The following is a 17,607-nucleotide window of genomic DNA, read 5'->3' as shown; positions in this document are numbered from 1 at the left end:
TAAGAGAAGAAAAATGGCAGAATGGAGGAGGAACGAGCAGAGTTTAGGACCTGTTCCCAATCCTCCAGGACAAACAGACATTTCCAGATTCAACTCTGCCCTGTCATCTCAGAGAAAAGATACATGCACAGTTTGTAAAACAAAAATAAATTCTAAAAATATAAAATAATTCTTAAAAGTTAAAAACACACCTAACTTTCCACACAGGAAAGAATCACTTCAAGTGAGTCTGAAATAGTATTTTGACTATATTTAGCCTAAGGATAAAAATACATCTTAAACTACATTCAGGTCAAACAAACCAACAAACCAAACTGTATCCAACAGATTTCATCTTAGTAATAATCTTTTATTACTATTTTGAATCTATAATATATGTAGTAGGATAAAGTAAATAAGTAATTACATCGGGTTGTTAGGAACCAAAAATTTCAATGTAAAAGAGAAACAAACATAAAATAAAAGAAAGATGAGTAAAAATCCTGTAATCAGGGGTATGTGAGAAATCTCTGTACCTTCCACTCGATTTTTCTGTGAACCTAAAACTGCTCTAAAAAATAAAGTCTATTTTAAAATAAAGCCCCTCAGGGCTGGCCCCATGGCCAAGTGGTTAAGTTCATGAGCTCCACTTCGGCAGCCCAGGGCTTCGCCTGTTTGGATCCTGGGCGTGAACCTAGCACTACTCAAGCTATGCTGAGGCAGCATCCCACATAGCACAACCAGAAGGACCTACAACTAGAATATACAACTATGTACTGGCGGACTTTGGGAAGAAGAAGGAAAAAAAACAAAGAAGAGTGGCAACAAAGGCTTGCTCAGGTGCCAATCTTTGAAAAAAATAAAAAATAAATAAATAAATAGAAATTAAAATAAAGCCCGTAATCTTTCATTTGAATTGGAAATAGTACTATAAACTTAAGCTTTTTTCTCTTTCTAAAAAAAATTTATTTCCTAGCAATATCTACTGAAACAGCATAGAAATGACACTAGCCAGTAGCAATTAGCTCCTCTAGCACTTAAATTATGGTCTCTTAAATACTTCCCACTAAAAAGAACCAGGCTCCTTCAAGAAATTACTTAATTCAAGTGTGGGGCAGAATATGTACAAAATAAGCCTAAAATTATCAAAAACTATTAGGGTCAAAACAAAATGACGTTAAAGTCAATTTGAAGGGCCTCCAACTGGCCAAAGAAGGGATATTTTGAGAATCAAAAGATTTATTGCTTCAATGGATTGAAATACATCAGACATACAAAAATAACCAAATTCCTAATACTCCCTCTCAACCCAAAGAAGCCTATTGGACATTGCTGGAGCATCAACTCATTATTCTGAAAACTGATGAATAAAGGGGAAGAATCTAGCATCTGTCTTGCCTTTGCTATGGACTTTTTTAGAGTAACCAAACAATCGATGATGACAGTTCTTTGCAGAAGAACCACAGTTACTAAACGCAGAAGAAATGATGAAATTAAAAATCACCATTTTCTGGGCTGATGGCAGGATTATATTTCTGAGTACCACAAAAACTCCTTCAGAATGCAGAACTGAGGTAAAAGAAGTTTTCATTGTCTCTTGAATATATAAAAGACAAGTAATTATTCCCAGAAAACCTATTCAGTACTTTGGCCCACTAAATTCTGAATTAAATGTATCACACTATTAAAAATATCATCATTTTGCAATCCCTAGTGGAATAATGACTTTAGGCAACAACCATCAATGATTGCTGAAATATTAGACAAAAAAAAAATGAGGAACTTTCTAGTAGAAGGATCCAGCTGACAACACCTGGACCCATGGGTCAATCTTAGCATCACAGAAAGCAATGAAGTCTTCCTATCAACAAAGGGAAAAAATTGAACCTGAATCTATCCAGCCTCTACCTCTAACTTTTATAGATCTCTAGCTCCACTAGACTATAGAAAACATGACAGATAGTACAACATGTTAAACACCACCACAATCCAAATGTAGGAAATTCTAAGATATAATATCCAGATAACTTGATCAAACAAATCACACAAAATAAGAGCGGAGGGTGTTTTATAGACTTAGAGAGACTTAAGAAATATATTATGTACGATATATGGACCTTGTTTTTAGATCCTGATTCAAACAAAAAAACTGTAAAGAGATACAATTCCTCAAAAAACCAAAGAAACTAAACTCAAAGCTCACAGAAGGAAGGAAATATGAAAAAGATTATAAGAGAGTACTACAAACAATTGTATGCCAACAAATTGGGTAACCTAGAAGAAATAGATAAATTCCTAGAAACACATCACTACCAAGAGTGAATCACAAACAGAAAATCTGAACATACAAATAACTAGGAAAAAGATTGAATCAGTAATTGAAAATCTCAAAGAAAATCTGATGGCTTTGCTGAAGAATTCTACCAAACATTTAAAGAATTAAGAACAATTCTCCTGAAACTCTTCCCAAAAACTGAAGAGAAAAGAACACTTCTAAGTTCATTCTAGGAGGCCAACACTACCCTAATACCAAAGCCAGACGAGACACAACAAGCAAGAAAACTACAGCCCAATATTCCTGATGAACATCGATGCAAAAATTCTCAACAAAATACCAGCAAACTGAATTCAATAATACATTAAAAGGATTATACATCATGACCAAATGAGACATTACTGGAATGCAAGGATGTTTCAACATTTGAAAATCAATCAATGTAACACATCATTATTAACAAAATAAAGGACAAAAACCACATGATCATCTCACTCGAGGCAGAAATAGATTTGACAAGATTCAGCCCCTTTTCATGATAAAACACTCAACGAACTAAGAATAGAAGGAAATTACCTCAGCCTAATAAAAAAAGCCCATATAATTTGAAAGCCTACAGCTAATATCATTCTCAATGATGAAAGAATGCAAACTTTTCTTCTATGATCAGGAACAAGGCAAAGATGCCCACTCTCACCACCTCTATTCAACATAGTATTGGAAGTCCTAGCCAGAGCAATTAGGCAAGAAAAGGAAATAAAATGCATTCAACTGGAAAAGAAAAAGTAACATTATCTCTTTTCACAGATGACATGATCCTATATGTAGAAAACCCTAAACAGTCCACACATCAAAAAAACCAATTGTTAGAACAAATGAACAAATCCAGCAAACTTTCAGGATACAAAATCAACATACAAGAATGAGTTGCATTTCTATATAACAACAATGAATAATCCCAAAAGGAAATTAAGAAAACAATTCCATTTACAATAGCACCAAAAAGAATAAAATACTTAGGAATAAATCTAACTGAGGAGGTGAAAGATTTGTACACTGAAAACTATAAAACGTTGCTAAAAGAAATTAAAGAAGAAACAAATAATTAGTAAGACATTCTGTGTGCATGGATTGGAAGACACCGTATTGTCAAGACGTCCATACTACCCAATGTGACCTACAGATTCAATGTGATCTCTATCAAAACCCCAACGGTATTTTTTGCAGAAATAGAAAAATTCATCCTAAAATTCATATGGAATTTCAAGGAACTCCAAATAACCAAAACAATTTTGAAAAAGAGCAAAGTTGGAAGACACACTTACTGATTTCAAAATATATTACAAAGCTACAGTAATCAAAACACTATAGTATTGGCATAAAGACTGACAAATACACCAATAGAATAGAAGAGAGGCCAGAAATAAATCCTCAGGTATATGCTCAAATGGTCTTTGACAAAGGTGCCAAGACAACCCAATGGGGAAAGGACAGTCTTTTCAACATATGGTATCAGGAAAACTAGATATGCACATTCAGAAGAATGAAGTTGAACCCTTACCTTACACTATATACAAAAGTTAACTCAAAATGGATCAAAGATCTAAACATAAGATCCAAAACTATAAAACTCCTAGAAGACAACATAGGGGAAATCTTCATGTTATTGGACTTGGCAATGATTTCTTGCATAGGACACCAAAAGCACAGGCAACAAGAGCAAAAATAGACAAGTGGGACATCCTTAAAAACTTTTGTGCATCAAGGGACACAATTAGTAGAGGGAAAAGCCAATCTATGGAATGAGAAAAAATATTTGCAAATCCTGTGTCTGATAAGGGGTTAAAATCCAGAATACATAAAGAATTCCTACAATTTAACAACAACAAAAATCAAAATGCCTGATTTAAAAATGAGCAAAAGACCTAACAGACATTTTCCCAGAGATGATATACAATGGATAACAAGCATATGAAAAGATGCTCAACATTACTGATCATCAGAGAAATGCAAATATGCTCGCTTTGGCAGCACATACACTAAAAAGAGAAATGCAAATGAAAACAACAATAAGTTATCACCTCATACCACTATCAAAAAAATAGAACATAACAAGTTCTGGTGAGGATGCAGAGAAAGTGGAACACTTGTGCACTGTTGGTGGGAGTGTAAAATGGTGTGGTGCAACTGCTATGGAAAACAGTATGGAGGTCCCTCAAAAAATCAAAAATAGAACTACTATATGATCCAGCAATCCCACTCTGGGTATATATCCAAAAGAATAGAAAGCAGAATCTCAAAGAGATATTGGCACACCATGTGCATAGCAGCACCATTCACAATAGATAAAAGGTGTAAGCAACCCAAATGTGCACTGATGGACAAATGGATAAACAAAATGTGGTATACACATACAATGAAATATTATTCAGCTTTAAAAAGGAAAGAAGTCTCGTCACACACTACAACACAGATGAACACTGAGGACATTATGTTAAGTGAAATAAGCCAGTCACAAAAAAACAAATAATGTATGATTCCACTTATAGGAAGTACTCAGAGTCATTAAATTCTTAGAAACAGAAAGTAAAAATGGTGGCTACTAAGGGGTGGGGAGGGGGTCGGGGCAGGGAAGAGGAGTTATTGTTTAACAGGTATAGAGTTTCTGATTTGCAAGGTGAAAAAGCCCTGGAGATCTGTTTCACAACAATGCAAATCTATTTCACACTGCTGAACTGCCACTTAAAACTCATTAAGATGATAAATTTTATGCTACGTACTTTTTACTACAAAAAAATAGGCAATTGACATAATCAGGAAAAAGTGAACACAAACTCTTTACACAGTTAACTGCATTTGAATCCTGTGCTACTTCACCCTCATAGAGCAGCAAGAATGGTTTTATTGAGAGGTGGAAGACCTGGCTTCTAGCTCCAAATCTCCTAACTAGGTGTTAGATGGTATTCAAGAATAATTGTTAATTTCTTTGGATATGATAATGGCATTATAGATATGCTTTTTTAAAAGTGAATTCATACTTAAGTATTTTGGGGTGAAATCATGTTTCCTAAGATTTGCCTTAATATACTCCAACCAAAAAGAAAAAAGGAGTGTAGGGTAGGGGTAGATGAGAAAGAACAGCAGAAGAGTCATAGTTGTTGACATCAGGTAATGAATACATAGAAATTCAGTACGCTATTCTCTCTACTTTGTGAATTTTGTGTGTGTGTGTGTGAGGAAGATTCGCTGTGAGCTAACATTTGTTGCCAATCTTTCTTTTTTTTTCTCCTTTTGCTTGAGGAAGATTAGCCCTGAGCTAACATCTGTGCCAATCTTTCTCTATTTTGTATGTGGGTTGCCGCCACAGCATGGCTTAACAAGTGGTGTGGGGCCACTCCCAGGATCCAAACCTGTGAACCCAGGCTGCCAAAGTGGAGTGCATCAGACTAAGCTCTATGCCATAGGGCTGGCCCCTTTTGTGAATATTTTTAAATTTTCACGGTAAGAAATTTAAAACAAAATAAGGGAGGAAAAGGATGGATGGATGTTTGAAATGGATGGCAGTAGGATTAATTTATTGAGTTTTATAACAATAGTATAGTACACATGCTAATGTTAATTTTTTTATAAGTACTACATTTCATTTTAACTTGCATTTAACAGATTAAAAAAAAGAAACTAAAACGAAATTGAAAGAATTTTCAAGCTTCAGGTAAATGTTTCTCCCTACCTCCTCCAGCCATAAGAAAACAAAACAAAGAAGGTAAATGAATGGAAAACAGGAACAGAGATACAAAGAGTACTGTGGAGAGCGGCCACCAGGGTCATATCTGGACCATAATGGAGAAATTTCTGCTGGGAAAACTTCCACTGCATCATGGAATACAAACCAAGCATGAGAAAGTGTCATTGACTACTGCTTGGACATACAAGACGGACCTGTTTTGTTTCTGTTAATAAACAGGAACTGGTCAAGCAAGGACTTCAGAGCAAGGATGAAGGGTATACCAGACTGTAAAATGAGGGCACTCGAGAGAAAGAAAAGAGACAAACAGGCAAGATAGGGGCCGGCCCCGTGGCCAAATGGTTAAGTTCACGCACTCCGCTTCAGCGGCCCAGGGTTTCGCTGGTTCGGATCCTGGGCATGGACATGGCACCGCTCATCAGGCCATGCTGAGGCGGCGTCCCACATGCCACAACTAGAAGGACCCACAACTAAAAACATGCAACTATGTATGGGAGGGGGTGCTTTGGGAAGAAAAAGAAAAAATAAAAATCTTAAAAAAAAAGAGGCAAGATAAAAAATAGGACTGATGGAAGCTAATTTCAAAGGGCTCAGAGAACTGATGAGAAAGAGCCAAAATCAAGAACCCAGTGAAATGACTGGTATGGCACCCGAATCAAACACTACCAGCTGCACCGAAGGGTGGAAGACAAACAGCATCAACGGGTGTCGTCTGGGGAAGTCCAAACCAAAGAGAAGTGAAAGCCCATAACAGTGATCCAAAACGTGGCGTCAGGTCACAAGAAAGTGAGAGCGTTTCCTGAGGCTGAGCGGGGTGGCGAGCTTGCAGTGGTGCCGTGAAGGGAGTCATGGAGCTGGGGGCTGGGCCGCTGCCCTGGACGAGACACTTCACCTCTTGTATCACCCCACCATCTGCAAAACAGGTTAAAAGGCTCTCCAGGGTCCCAAGCTCTGTTTTGAGTAAGTTTTTCTCCAGACTTATTCCTGACTATAAGGACTAAACATGAAGGGGAAAAAATAAGGAAACCGCTGAAAGGGAAAATAAGAAAACACTAAAATGTGTCTTGACTGAAAGACATATTTTCAACTTGACTGGAAGGTCTGCTGTCAATATCTTGGCTGCCCGGAAGCAAGAAAGGTGGCCTCCAGGATCCCCCAGGATTCCATTACATACCGGGAGGAAAATGAAGAAACTCGCTCTGGCCAGGTAGAGCGTGCGCAAGGAGACAGAAACACAGCAGCGGAGAGCCAACCCCCAGCAGCTGCTGCCCTGACAAATCTCTGGGCCCCAGCAGGTGGCAGGTTGCCCATCACATACCCCAGCACTGGCTGCTCCACAAATCGTCTGGGCACCTGTCCCCAACAGAGTTCCTTAGCAAGCCCTAATGTGAGAGTTAAAAATTAGCAATGCGGAGTGCTTCTTGTGCGACTGTGCCACATGCAATTCATGCACCATGTCTCAGTCCCCTCCCCATGAAACAATCTTGAGGTAGATACAACAATTATCCTCATTTTAGGGCGAGGGTAACTGAGCTCAGTGAGGTCAAGTCATTCGCCTGAGGCTGCCTGGCCAGTGAGCAGCAGGGTGAGCCTCTCCAGTCAGAGTGGTGTCTTTGTTCCCTGTTGGAGAGACTCTCAATCACAAACAAAGTCAAGGGCGAGCCCAGGTCCTCAGGCTTCTCAGTGCGGCCTTTTCTAACAGGAGTGCTTATTGCTGCCCCAGGATGAAAGATCTCTTGTCTCTGGCACAGGGCCATGCCAACAGGGTTGGGGTCACTCCGGACACAGTAACCCCTCCCTGTTTTGCTATGGATCTAGTGGCCAGCTGGGATGGCCCCATAAGTTCTGTGGCCAGAGCCCTGGGACAGCTCTGATGGGGTCAGGCCGGTGTAGGGGGTTGGGGGGAGCTGCCCAGCAGGAAGGACAGTCCCAGCATTCCACAGCCAGGGCCCAGTGGGAGGGAAAGCTCAAGGCCCCCAGAGCACAGAGCCCTGCCACTCCCTGCCCAAGCCTCAACTTCCACACTGGGAGAGAGTGAACCTCAGTTTCTCACAAAAAAGCAGACCCAAACCTGGGGTGGGGGATGCGGGTGTCCAGCTTCCTGATGCTTCCTCCAACGTAAAAGACATCCTACACTGAAACAAGCCGACCTCCTTCTGGGTCCTGGCCCCATGTAGTTACGGGTGAATTGATATCAGCCTCAAGCAAACCACTTTGAAAGAACCCTTGTTGGTTCTCTTTACATCAACTCTGTTGGAATCCTGTACTCACTTGTAACAGATACGGCTACCTACCCAGCAGACGGTGGAAAGGACACTGTCACTGGGAAGTAGAAGACCTGGCTTCTAGCGCGGAATCTCCTCCATACCTTGTCATGTTGCCAATGCCCTACGTCTCTTTGCCTCAGTTTCCTCATCTCTAAATAGGAAAAAGTAGCCGTCCCTAATTACCTCACCCAAGTGCTGTATAAAATGAGACACGGGAGGCAAATACCCTCTGAATTCCTAAGCAGCAGTAGCATCACCACCCCCTACCACAGTGCTCACGTTTCTTTCCTCCCCACCCCCAATCCCAAAGGCCAGGAGCACAGGCAGTTAAACAGCATCACTCGAGGCCTCCAACAGGAGGAGCCCTGCATCCAGCGGCTTTTGCTGATGCCCCCAATAAAGCCGATTCTGTCAGAACCAAGAGGAAAATGAAAACATTCCTCTCTAGCAGCCAGAGGGGTCTCCATCTCTCCTGTTCTCCCAGATTATCTAGCAACACTGCCCCTTCCCCAGAAAGCTCTAGATCAATGATTCTGGAAACAGTCTGAGTCCTAAAGAGGGTTTAAAACCACCAAGAGTTCCTTCCCAAGTTGCTTTCTAGATGGAACCCTTCTGAGCAACCCCATGTTTCAGTTCATCCAGGTGAGCTCTACAGAGGAGGGCTCACTCCACATTGGGAAAAAGGATGCCTGTTCTTTCATGTGTGACTTCAGTGACTTTCAGTGACTTCAGTGGCCTCACAAATGCATTTAAAAAAGCAACTGGCCATCTACAGAGTTAACCTGCCAGGCAGCCCCACCACAAATCACTGTTCCAGCCAGGCTTGTGACAAGCGTGTGTTGGCAGGGCTGGGCAGGAGAGGCTGGAACAGGTGAAGCAGGCAACCCGCTCTGAAGGACGGAGAGTGAAGGTCAAGGTTCAATCAAGAGGTGTACAAGGCAGGGCCGGGTTCAGGGAGCTCGCTGCAAGATGAGCTCCGTAATCTCCGCCCTGCTACCCAATCTCATGGGTATCCCATAGTAGGCCGTGCCTGGGCTGACATATACAAACGTAGTCTGGGCCACTTGGTAGAGACCAGCAAAGAAGGGGTTCAGGAGATAGGCTGCCACGTTCAAGGGGAAGATTTGCCCAGCATGCGTGTGCCCAGAAAGGATCAAGTTAATATCTGGCCGAGCTTGAAGGGCTCTCTTGGCAGCCAGGGGCTGGTGAGCTAGCAAGATGGTGGTGTGGTCTGGGCTACAGCCCCCCAGGGCCTTGTCGAGATCCATGCCGTGGCCAGAGTAGTGCAAGACATCTGCTTCAATATCGTCCACCCCAGCCAAGCAGATCCAGTCGCCATCCTCACCACCACCATGTTGGGCCCGGATGGCAGAAATCTTCACATTCTCATTGTGAAGGGGCTTGACATTCAGGGATTCCAGCAGCGCAAACCAGTTGCTGACATCTGATGTGTAGTACTCGTGATTGCCTGTGACGAAGTAGGTGCCGAGGCGTGAATGAAGCTGGCCCAAAGGAGCGACAGCGGTCCGGAGGGTTGAGGCTTCTGAATCACAGAGGTCACCCACGATCACCGTGACATCTGGTTCCAGCATGTTCACCATCCTCACGAACATCTCCATCTTGGTCCTGCCCACGGTGGGACCCAAGTGAATGTCTGAGAGGAGCACTATCTTGAGGTTGTCCATAGAGGGGGGCAGCTGATGGATGGGCACCTCCACTGTTTTCACAGCTGGGGGCTGGGCAGCATTCAGAAGCCCGACCACACTGAGCACAACGGTCACCACCACGGCCAGGGCTGGCCTGAGTGCCAGCTTCCTTGTCTTGTCAAGGCTGCTCACGACTCGACCACTGCGCCAGGCCAGGAGCTGACAGGCCTGCTCCATGCCACTGAGGGTACAGAGGAAGAAGACCATGATGATGTACGCCCCGAGGCAGGAGTAGGCTGCCAAGGAAAAGAGATAGGGCTCCTCGGCCACTAAAAAGAGCATGGTGAAGAAACTGGAATGGGCCAGGGCCAGAAATGTCACAACAGCCATCTTCCAAAGCTGAAAACAGGCCGACTCTGCAGCTGAGGAATGGCTGAGGTTGCTGACTGCACTACACCAGATGTAGTGGGAGCCTATAAGCATGAGTGAGTTGGCAAACAGGGCCAGCTGCAAGCGCAACAGCCAACGCCAGGCCCTGAGCTCAAGGCTCCCCGCCAAATAAGAGCGGGAGACAATCATGGACACGAAGACAGTGCCAGCAGCCAGAGCGGCCTTCATGCCCAAGGACAGCTGCCTGAAGATCGCCATTTTCTCTGCTCCTAAGAGGGTCCCCTGCCAGTTCTGTGCGGGTGGGCTCTGGAAGGTGAGTTCCTTAGAAAGGACAGTGGCCAAGGAGAGGTTTCCAGGTCAGCTCCGCCTGCAACCAGGAACCGGCATCAGCTTTGTGGGATATTAGAACTTCCTTGTCCCCATTCAAAACCTGAAGGCCACTTACATGTGCCCAACCCACTCTGAATCCAAGCCAGTCGAATACCAGTCAGTTGCTACACTTCATTAAAATACAAACACACTGGATTATAACATGACGGGCAGTTTTCCTTTTCTTACTGACAGTTTTCTGAAGGTTTAAATGTTTTCCACAATGCGTATGAACTTCTTTTATAATAAAAACATCATTCTAAATCAGCGGTTCTCAAAGTGTGGTCTGGGGAGACCTTTTCAGGGGGTCCTTTTAATCAAAACTATTTTCATCATAATAAGCCATAATAATCCTGTCTTTTCCATTCTCATTCTCTCATGAGTATACAGTGGAGTTTTCCAGAAGCTATGTGACATGTGACATGGCAAGACAGAATGCAGAAGTAGCTAGGAGAATCTGTCATCTATTAAGACAGACATGAAAGAGATTTGCAAAAATGTAACATAATGCCACTGTTTGTCATAAAATTTAGGGAGAAACATTGTTATTTTTCCAAAAAAATTAAGTTTATTGACATAACAGGTTTATTGTTTCTTAAATAAACTAATAAATATTTTAAATTTTTCTGTTTAATTTCTAGAACAGTTAAAGTTTGAGAACCGCTGTTCTGGATAAATGTAAACAAGGAAATCTTGGAAAGTGAGTCTGCTGGTTATCTTTCTTCAGCTCTAGGCTCAGAAGGGACACCTAGACCCCTGACATAGGAATTCTTGGAGCAGAGCCAGCCTCCCTGTGTGGGCCGTGGGCCTGGCAGTCACAGGGCACCCCTCTGCTGAATGATGCTGCACAACAACGAGGAGCAACCATCACCCAGGTTACCTGTCCATCAGCTCCTCATCCATAAGTCTTTCTCTCTCCCCTCCCTCAACCCTCCTAGACTTTGGTTAAGATCTGCCTTCTCCTCACCCATCTTTCTCTGCCACTGTTTCCTTGAACGATTCCTCAGTTCCACCCTCACCAGGAGTTCTCATAGATGGCTAGCTCTCACCGGGGGCTCCTCTAGGCCTCCCAGGAAAAACACTGGGGCAGGGGAACCCCAGACTGGGCAGCAGGGGTTAGCAAACACTCCATTTGAGGTGACCTTTTCCCAAGAAGAATCCAAAACGAAGATATTTTTACTCGCTGTTTTCCAAATACTTAAGATCTTCAATCTTGATTTTAGATAAATGTATGACTTTGCTCTAGGCACGTTATTGAAAGCCATCAAAGGGTGTAATTTACAAGTCAGGGGCCCAAATTCCACCATCTTCTACTTACAACATGCCTGAGACTCGACCCACCCAAACTCTGGAGGAAGCAGGGTTCGCTGAACGTGCCGAGGGGCAGCTGCCCGTTTCAATTCCCCACCCCCCCTCTCCACCCCGCGCCTTACGCAGCTGTGACGCCAACTTCTCCAGGCAGCGATTCAGAACCCCCTCCGGCCCCTCCCTCAGCTCGAACCCCTGGGCTGAGGCCGTCCTTCTCCGGCCATTGGCACGCCCCCATACCTCACCTACACGTCCCGCCAGAACTCCCTCCAGCAACGCTGGCTGCCACCTGCAGCCTGCCCCTTGCCCACCCACGGCCTGGACCGCCAAACCCTGAAGATTTGGAAAATCCAAGCCAAAAAAGTAGGCGGCGGGGAGTGACGAGAAGGGGACGAGAGGTTTAAAAAGAGAATACTTCGAAGGCAATTAATCCCATATTCCCATTACGGGGGGGCCTCCACTGACCCCATTTTTCTCCTTCCGGAGCACTCCGCAAAGCACAAACTGGGCCAGGGGGGGCGCCCCAACCCAGAGCCCGAGGCGCCCGCCAGTAACGCGCGCTACTTGGAATTCCCTTCCCGGAAGCCTGCGAAGCTGGAAAGGTTCGGGCGCACCTCATCTCACCCCCTCGTCGCACCGATGGGGAAGTGGGTCCAGGCGAAAGGAGCGACCGGGGCAGAACACAGAAGCTACAGAGCTATCGGGAAGGACGCGCGCGCCCCGCCCGGCCCGCCCCCGACGGGAGGGCCCCTACACTGCCTGAGCACTGCCGGCTGCCTGCCTGCGGGGCGCACTCCGGGGTCCCTGGCCCTCCGCCCTGCAGGACCCCGGTTGGCTGCAGCCCCAGCCGCGTCCCCCGCCAGCCTGTCCCTCATCAATGCATCCCCGCGCGGGGGTCCCGTGGACTTACGCGCAACCCGCGCGCAGAGCCCAGCAGCAGCGGCACCAGCAGCAGAGAGAGGAAGCGAACGACCCCCAGCATGTCCACCCTCCAGCCTCTCGGCTCCGCAGTCGGCGCCCAGGCCAGCCGCGCGGCGTCACTTCACTGAGGACCCGCGGCCTGGCACCGCCCCTCGCCGGCCTTGCCGCTAGCCCCGCCGCCAGCCCCGGCGCTTGCCCCGCCCCGCGCTCGGTCCGGCGTCAGTGGAGCCCGGGGCGGGGGAGGAGGGAGCTGCCGGGACTTGGAGGCCTCCGGCGGCCGCGTGACTCCAGGATAGTGTTATCAGGCTTTTGGTGGCCTTTGCCGCAGGGAGGGACCCTTTGGAAAGTCTATCAGGAGACCCGGCTGTCAGCAGCTTGATAAGGCGCCCGGGGGTTGGACTTTAACAAGGATCTCCTTGCTCCCTGGCTGCCTTGAGAGGACAGAAGGGGGAAATTGAGACCAGATAAACCTAAGTGGATGAGATAGGATGCTAGCCCTGCATACGGACTCTCCGGAAAGCTCTAAACCAGGGGTCCGCAAAGGGTGGTCCCTGGACTAAGCGTATACCTGGAACTTGTTAGAAATGCAAATTCCAGCGCCCCATCCCAGAAATTCTCAATCAGAAATTCTAGGGATGGAGTCCAGAAATCTGTATTTTTACAGACCCTTCAGGTTATTTCGGTGCATGCTAAAGTTTGAGGACCTTTGATCTAGGTTACTGATAAATTTAGAGATATGGTTCAACTGCGGCAAAATCATTCCCAGTGCCAGCCTTTAAAGCACCAGGGTCTGCAGAATTTTTTTTTCATTGTTGGGTTTTTAGAGAGAATAGCAACATCTCCCACTTTCCAGTTTTGCGCTTGAGCCTCTCCACATCCCGGGGATGCCTCAAATCTGTCAAGCGGCCTTAAAATAATATTGTCTCTTTTCACGCTTGGGAAAACGAAGGCTCTGCAGTGTGTGATAACTTGTCCAGGACCGCCAGTCACCACTAGATCCGGGTCTCAAGTTTGTGCCTGTCTTCCTGTCCTTGCCTGGCCTGCCTTGCCCAGTCTTAGCAAAGAATCCTGCTGAGTCAGTTTAGGGAGAATCTCCCCACCCTTGGGGACAAGTTCCTTATCCCCGACCTCTGACTTCTAAGTCCTTGACCTGCCCTTAGGAAGAATCCCTTGATATCTCCTCTTATACTTTTCCACCTACAATCCCTCGCTCTGCTGGTTGGCTATATAAATCCCCAGCTGTCTTTGCCCTTCCTAGATTTGAGACCCAGCTCTCTCCCCTATCGCAATAGAGTTGACCCCATCACAACAGTCTTGAAGGAAGTCTTCCTTACCATTTTAACAAGTCAGAATAATTTTTTCTTTAGCACTACTTTTTACAACTTGTGGATCTTTTAAAAACCTTAGTTTGGTTTTTAAACGCTGGGAGTGATGACTATGAAAGTCAAGAATGTTGGTTACTTACGGGAGTGAGGGGCTGAGACTGGGATGGGGCCCATGGAGGGGCTTCTGGGAGGGGGCAACAAAGTTTTGTTTCTTGAACTAGAGGGTAGTTACAAGGGTATTCATAATATAACTTATTAAATCATTTATGTGTTTTGTGTTGCTTTCTGAATCTGTTTTTAAAATAAGTCAAAAGGTATTTTTTACTTTTAAAAAGTAACCTTAGCCATGTTCCAAAAAAATCTTTTATGTTGTGTAAGGAAATACCTAAAATTCCATTTGCTTCTCCTTTTCTCCTTTCTTACTGGACCTTTCTCAGGTTCTTTTCATGCCTAGAATACCAACTCTCTCTCCTTGTGCTCCTGTGAAGGCCTTTTCAGACTCTGCCATCCGAGTCCAGAACTGAAGAGCAAGGGCTTTGCACACAGGCACCCTTGAGTTGGACTTCCAACCCTGCCCCTTAATGTCTCTGTGACTGTGGGCAAGTTACTTAACCTCTCTGAGCTTTAGTTCCTTCAACTGGTAAACAGACAATATGGAACTCACTGGGAAGTTGGGAGAGTTACCAGAGCTGACGATTATAAAACGTTTGGCACAACCAGGATGTTAGTGGGACAGTTGATGAAGTCAGAATTAGGCCTATAGGTTAATTTCCTGATTTTGATAAGGTTACTGGGTCTAAAGATTAAATAATAGTTTCATATTAATTTATTGGTTTTGATAATTGCACTGTGGCTACATGAGAGATTGTCCTTGTTTTTAGGAAACAAAAGGGCATTATCTTTGCAACTGACTCTCAAACAGTTCAGGAAAAAAAGTGTATACACACACAGAACCATAAAGCAAATGTGGTAAAATGTGGACTTCGGGGAATCAATCAAGGAATTCTTTGTACTGTTTTTTCAACTTTTTTCTAAGTTATTGCAAAATGAAGTTAAATTAAAAACAAAAAATCCTTAGCACCTGGCAGATTCAACTTTTCCCACCTTCTTTCCCAGCCTGTAGACCAGGTGATGATATGCAGCAGGCATTTTTAACTGAACTGAGGCAGAAAGGGTTTAACATAGGGCTTGACAAACCAGCCAGCAGCCTAAATCCGGCCTGCTGCCTGTTTTTGTATGGCCTACCAGTTAAGAATCACTTTTACATTTTAATTAAATTAAATTAATTAATTATTTGTGTGTGTGTGTGAGGAAGATTGGCCCTGAGCTAACATCTGTTGCCAATCTTCCTCTTTTTACTTGAGGAAGATGGTCCCTGACTTAACATCTGTATCAGTCTTCCTCTATTTTATATGTAGGATGCCACCACAGCATGGCTTGATGAGCGGTGCATAGGTCCATGCTCGGGGTCTGAACCTGCTAACCCTGGGCTACTGAAGCAGAGCATGTGAACTCAACCACTGCGCCACCACACCAGCCCCATTTTTATGTTTTTAAATGGTTGGGAAAAAGTCAAAAGAAGAATAATATTTTGTGACATTTAAAAAAGATATGAGAATCTTGGCAACCAGAATTCAGCAATTCATCAAAAGAATCATACATCAGGATCAGGTGGGATTCATACCAGGGACACAGGGATGGTTCAACATCCTCAAATCAATCAACGTGATACACCACATCAACAAACTGAGGAATAAAAACCACATGATCATCTCAATAGATGCAGAGAAGGCATTTGACAAGATCCAACAGCCATTTATGATAAAAACTCTGAACAAAATGGGCATAGAAGGAAACTACCTCAACATAATAAAGGCCATATATGACAAACCCATAGCCAACATCATACTCAATGGGCAAAAACTGAACCCCATCCCCCTGAAAACAGGAACGAGACAAGGATGCCCTCTATCACCACTCTTATTTAACATAGTACTGGAGGTCCTGGCCAGAGCAATCAGGCAAGAAAAAGGAATAAAAGGAATCCAAATAGGGAGCGAAGAAGTGAAACTGTCACTGTTTGCAGATGACATGATCTTATATATAGAAAACCCCAAAGAATCCATTGGAAAACTGTTAGAAGTAATCAACAACTACAGCAAAGTTGCAGGGTATAAAATCAATTTGCATAAATCAGTAGCATTTCTATACTCCAGTAATGAACCAACAGAAAAAGAATTCAAGAATACAATACCATTCACAATCGCAACAAAAAGAATAAAATACCTTGGGGTAAATTTAACTAGGGAAGTGAAGGACCTATATAATGAAAATTACAAGGCCTTTCTGAGAGAATTGGATGACGACATAAGGAGATGGAAAGACATTCCATGTACATGGATTGGAAGAATAAACATAGTTAAAATGTCCGTTCTACCTAAAGCAATCTACAGATTCAACGCCATCCCAATCAGAATCCCAATGACATTCTTTACAGAATTAGAACAAAGAATCCTAAAATTCATATGGGGCAACAAAAGATCCCGAATTGCTAAAGCAATCCTGAGAAAAATGAACAAAATGGGAGGCATCACAATCCCTGACTTCAAAACATACTACAAAGCTACAGTAATCAAAACAGCATGGTACTGGTACAAAAACAGGTGCACAGATCAATGAAACAGAATTGAAAGCCCAGAAATAAAACCTCACATCTATGGACAGCTTATCTTTGACAAAGGAGCTGAGAGCATACAATGGAGAAAAGAAAGTCTTTTCAACAAATGGTGCTGGGAAAACTGGAAAGCCACATGTAAAAGAATGAAAATTGACCATTCTTTTTCACCATTCACCAAAATAAACTCAAAATGGATTAAAGACCTAAAGGTGAGACCTGAAACCATAAGGCTTCTGGAAGAAAACGTAGGCAGTACACTCTTTGACATCAGTATTAAAAGGATCTTTTCAGACACCATGCCTTCTCAGAGAAGGGAAACAATAGAAAGAATAAACAAATGGGACTTCATCAGATTAAAGAGCTTTTTCAAGGCAAATGAAAACAGGATTGAAACAAAAAAACAACCCATTAACTGGGAAAAAATATTTGCAAGTCATATATCTGACAAAGGCTTAATATCCTTAATATATAAAGAACTCTCGCAACTCAATCACAAAACATCAAACAACCCAATCAAAAAATGGGCTGGAGACATGAACAGACATTTCTCCAAAGAAGATATACGGATGGCCAATAGGCACATGAAAAGATGCTCATCATCGCTGATCATCAGGGAAATGCAAATCAAAACTACACTAAGATATCACCTTACACCCGTTAGAATGACAAAAATATCTAAAACTAATAGCAACAAATGTTGGAGAG

General features: G+C 43.7%; 2 protein-coding genes across 4 annotated transcripts in view; both read right to left on the bottom strand.

Moving 5' to 3' along the window:
* The window catches only part of GLB1 (galactosidase beta 1), an 89,277-nt gene extending 76,247 nt beyond the window's left edge, over positions 1–13,030 (bottom strand). The window contains exon 1 of one of the 2 annotated variants that reach the window (XM_014851836.3): positions 12,890–13,030. In XM_014851836.3, coding sequence (XP_014707322.2) covers positions 12,890–12,961 — 72 coding nt within the window. In that variant the 5' untranslated portion in view covers positions 12,962–13,030. Of the gene's footprint in view, positions 1–12,593; positions 12,721–12,889 lie in introns of those variants that run through there. The other variant, XM_014851837.3, reaches the window with a different exon arrangement.
* Positions 5,816–13,029, bottom strand: TMPPE (transmembrane protein with metallophosphoesterase domain). Of its 2 annotated transcripts, none has more exons than XM_014851839.3 (2): positions 12,890–13,029; positions 5,816–10,669 (listed from the first exon to the last, which is right to left on the bottom strand). In XM_014851839.3, exon 2 carries the CDS (start codon positions 10,558–10,560, stop codon positions 9,217–9,219), a length of 1,344 nt encoding a protein of 447 aa, XP_014707325.1. In that variant the 5' UTR covers positions 10,561–10,669; positions 12,890–13,029; the 3' UTR covers positions 5,816–9,216. The 2 variants fall into 2 exon arrangements, with proteins under 2 accessions (XP_014707325.1, XP_014707326.1); XM_014851840.3 differs by lacking the exon at positions 12,890–13,029 and adding an exon at positions 12,594–12,726.
* Positions 13,031–17,607: the final 4,577 nt, after the last annotated feature.

This window comes from Equus asinus, chromosome 21 (genome assembly GCF_041296235.1).
Source record: "Equus asinus isolate D_3611 breed Donkey chromosome 21, EquAss-T2T_v2, whole genome shotgun sequence".
NCBI lineage: Eukaryota > Metazoa > Chordata > Mammalia > Perissodactyla > Equidae > Equus > Equus asinus.
The sequence above is the reverse complement of the archived record's forward strand: the minus strand, read 5'-3'. Positions and strand labels throughout refer to the sequence as shown.

Coding starts and splice junctions, on each gene's coding strand:
- TMPPE (XM_014851839.3), bottom strand. CDS start 10,560: ATGGCGATCTTCAGGCAGCTGTCCTTGGGCATGAAGGCCGCTCTGGCT.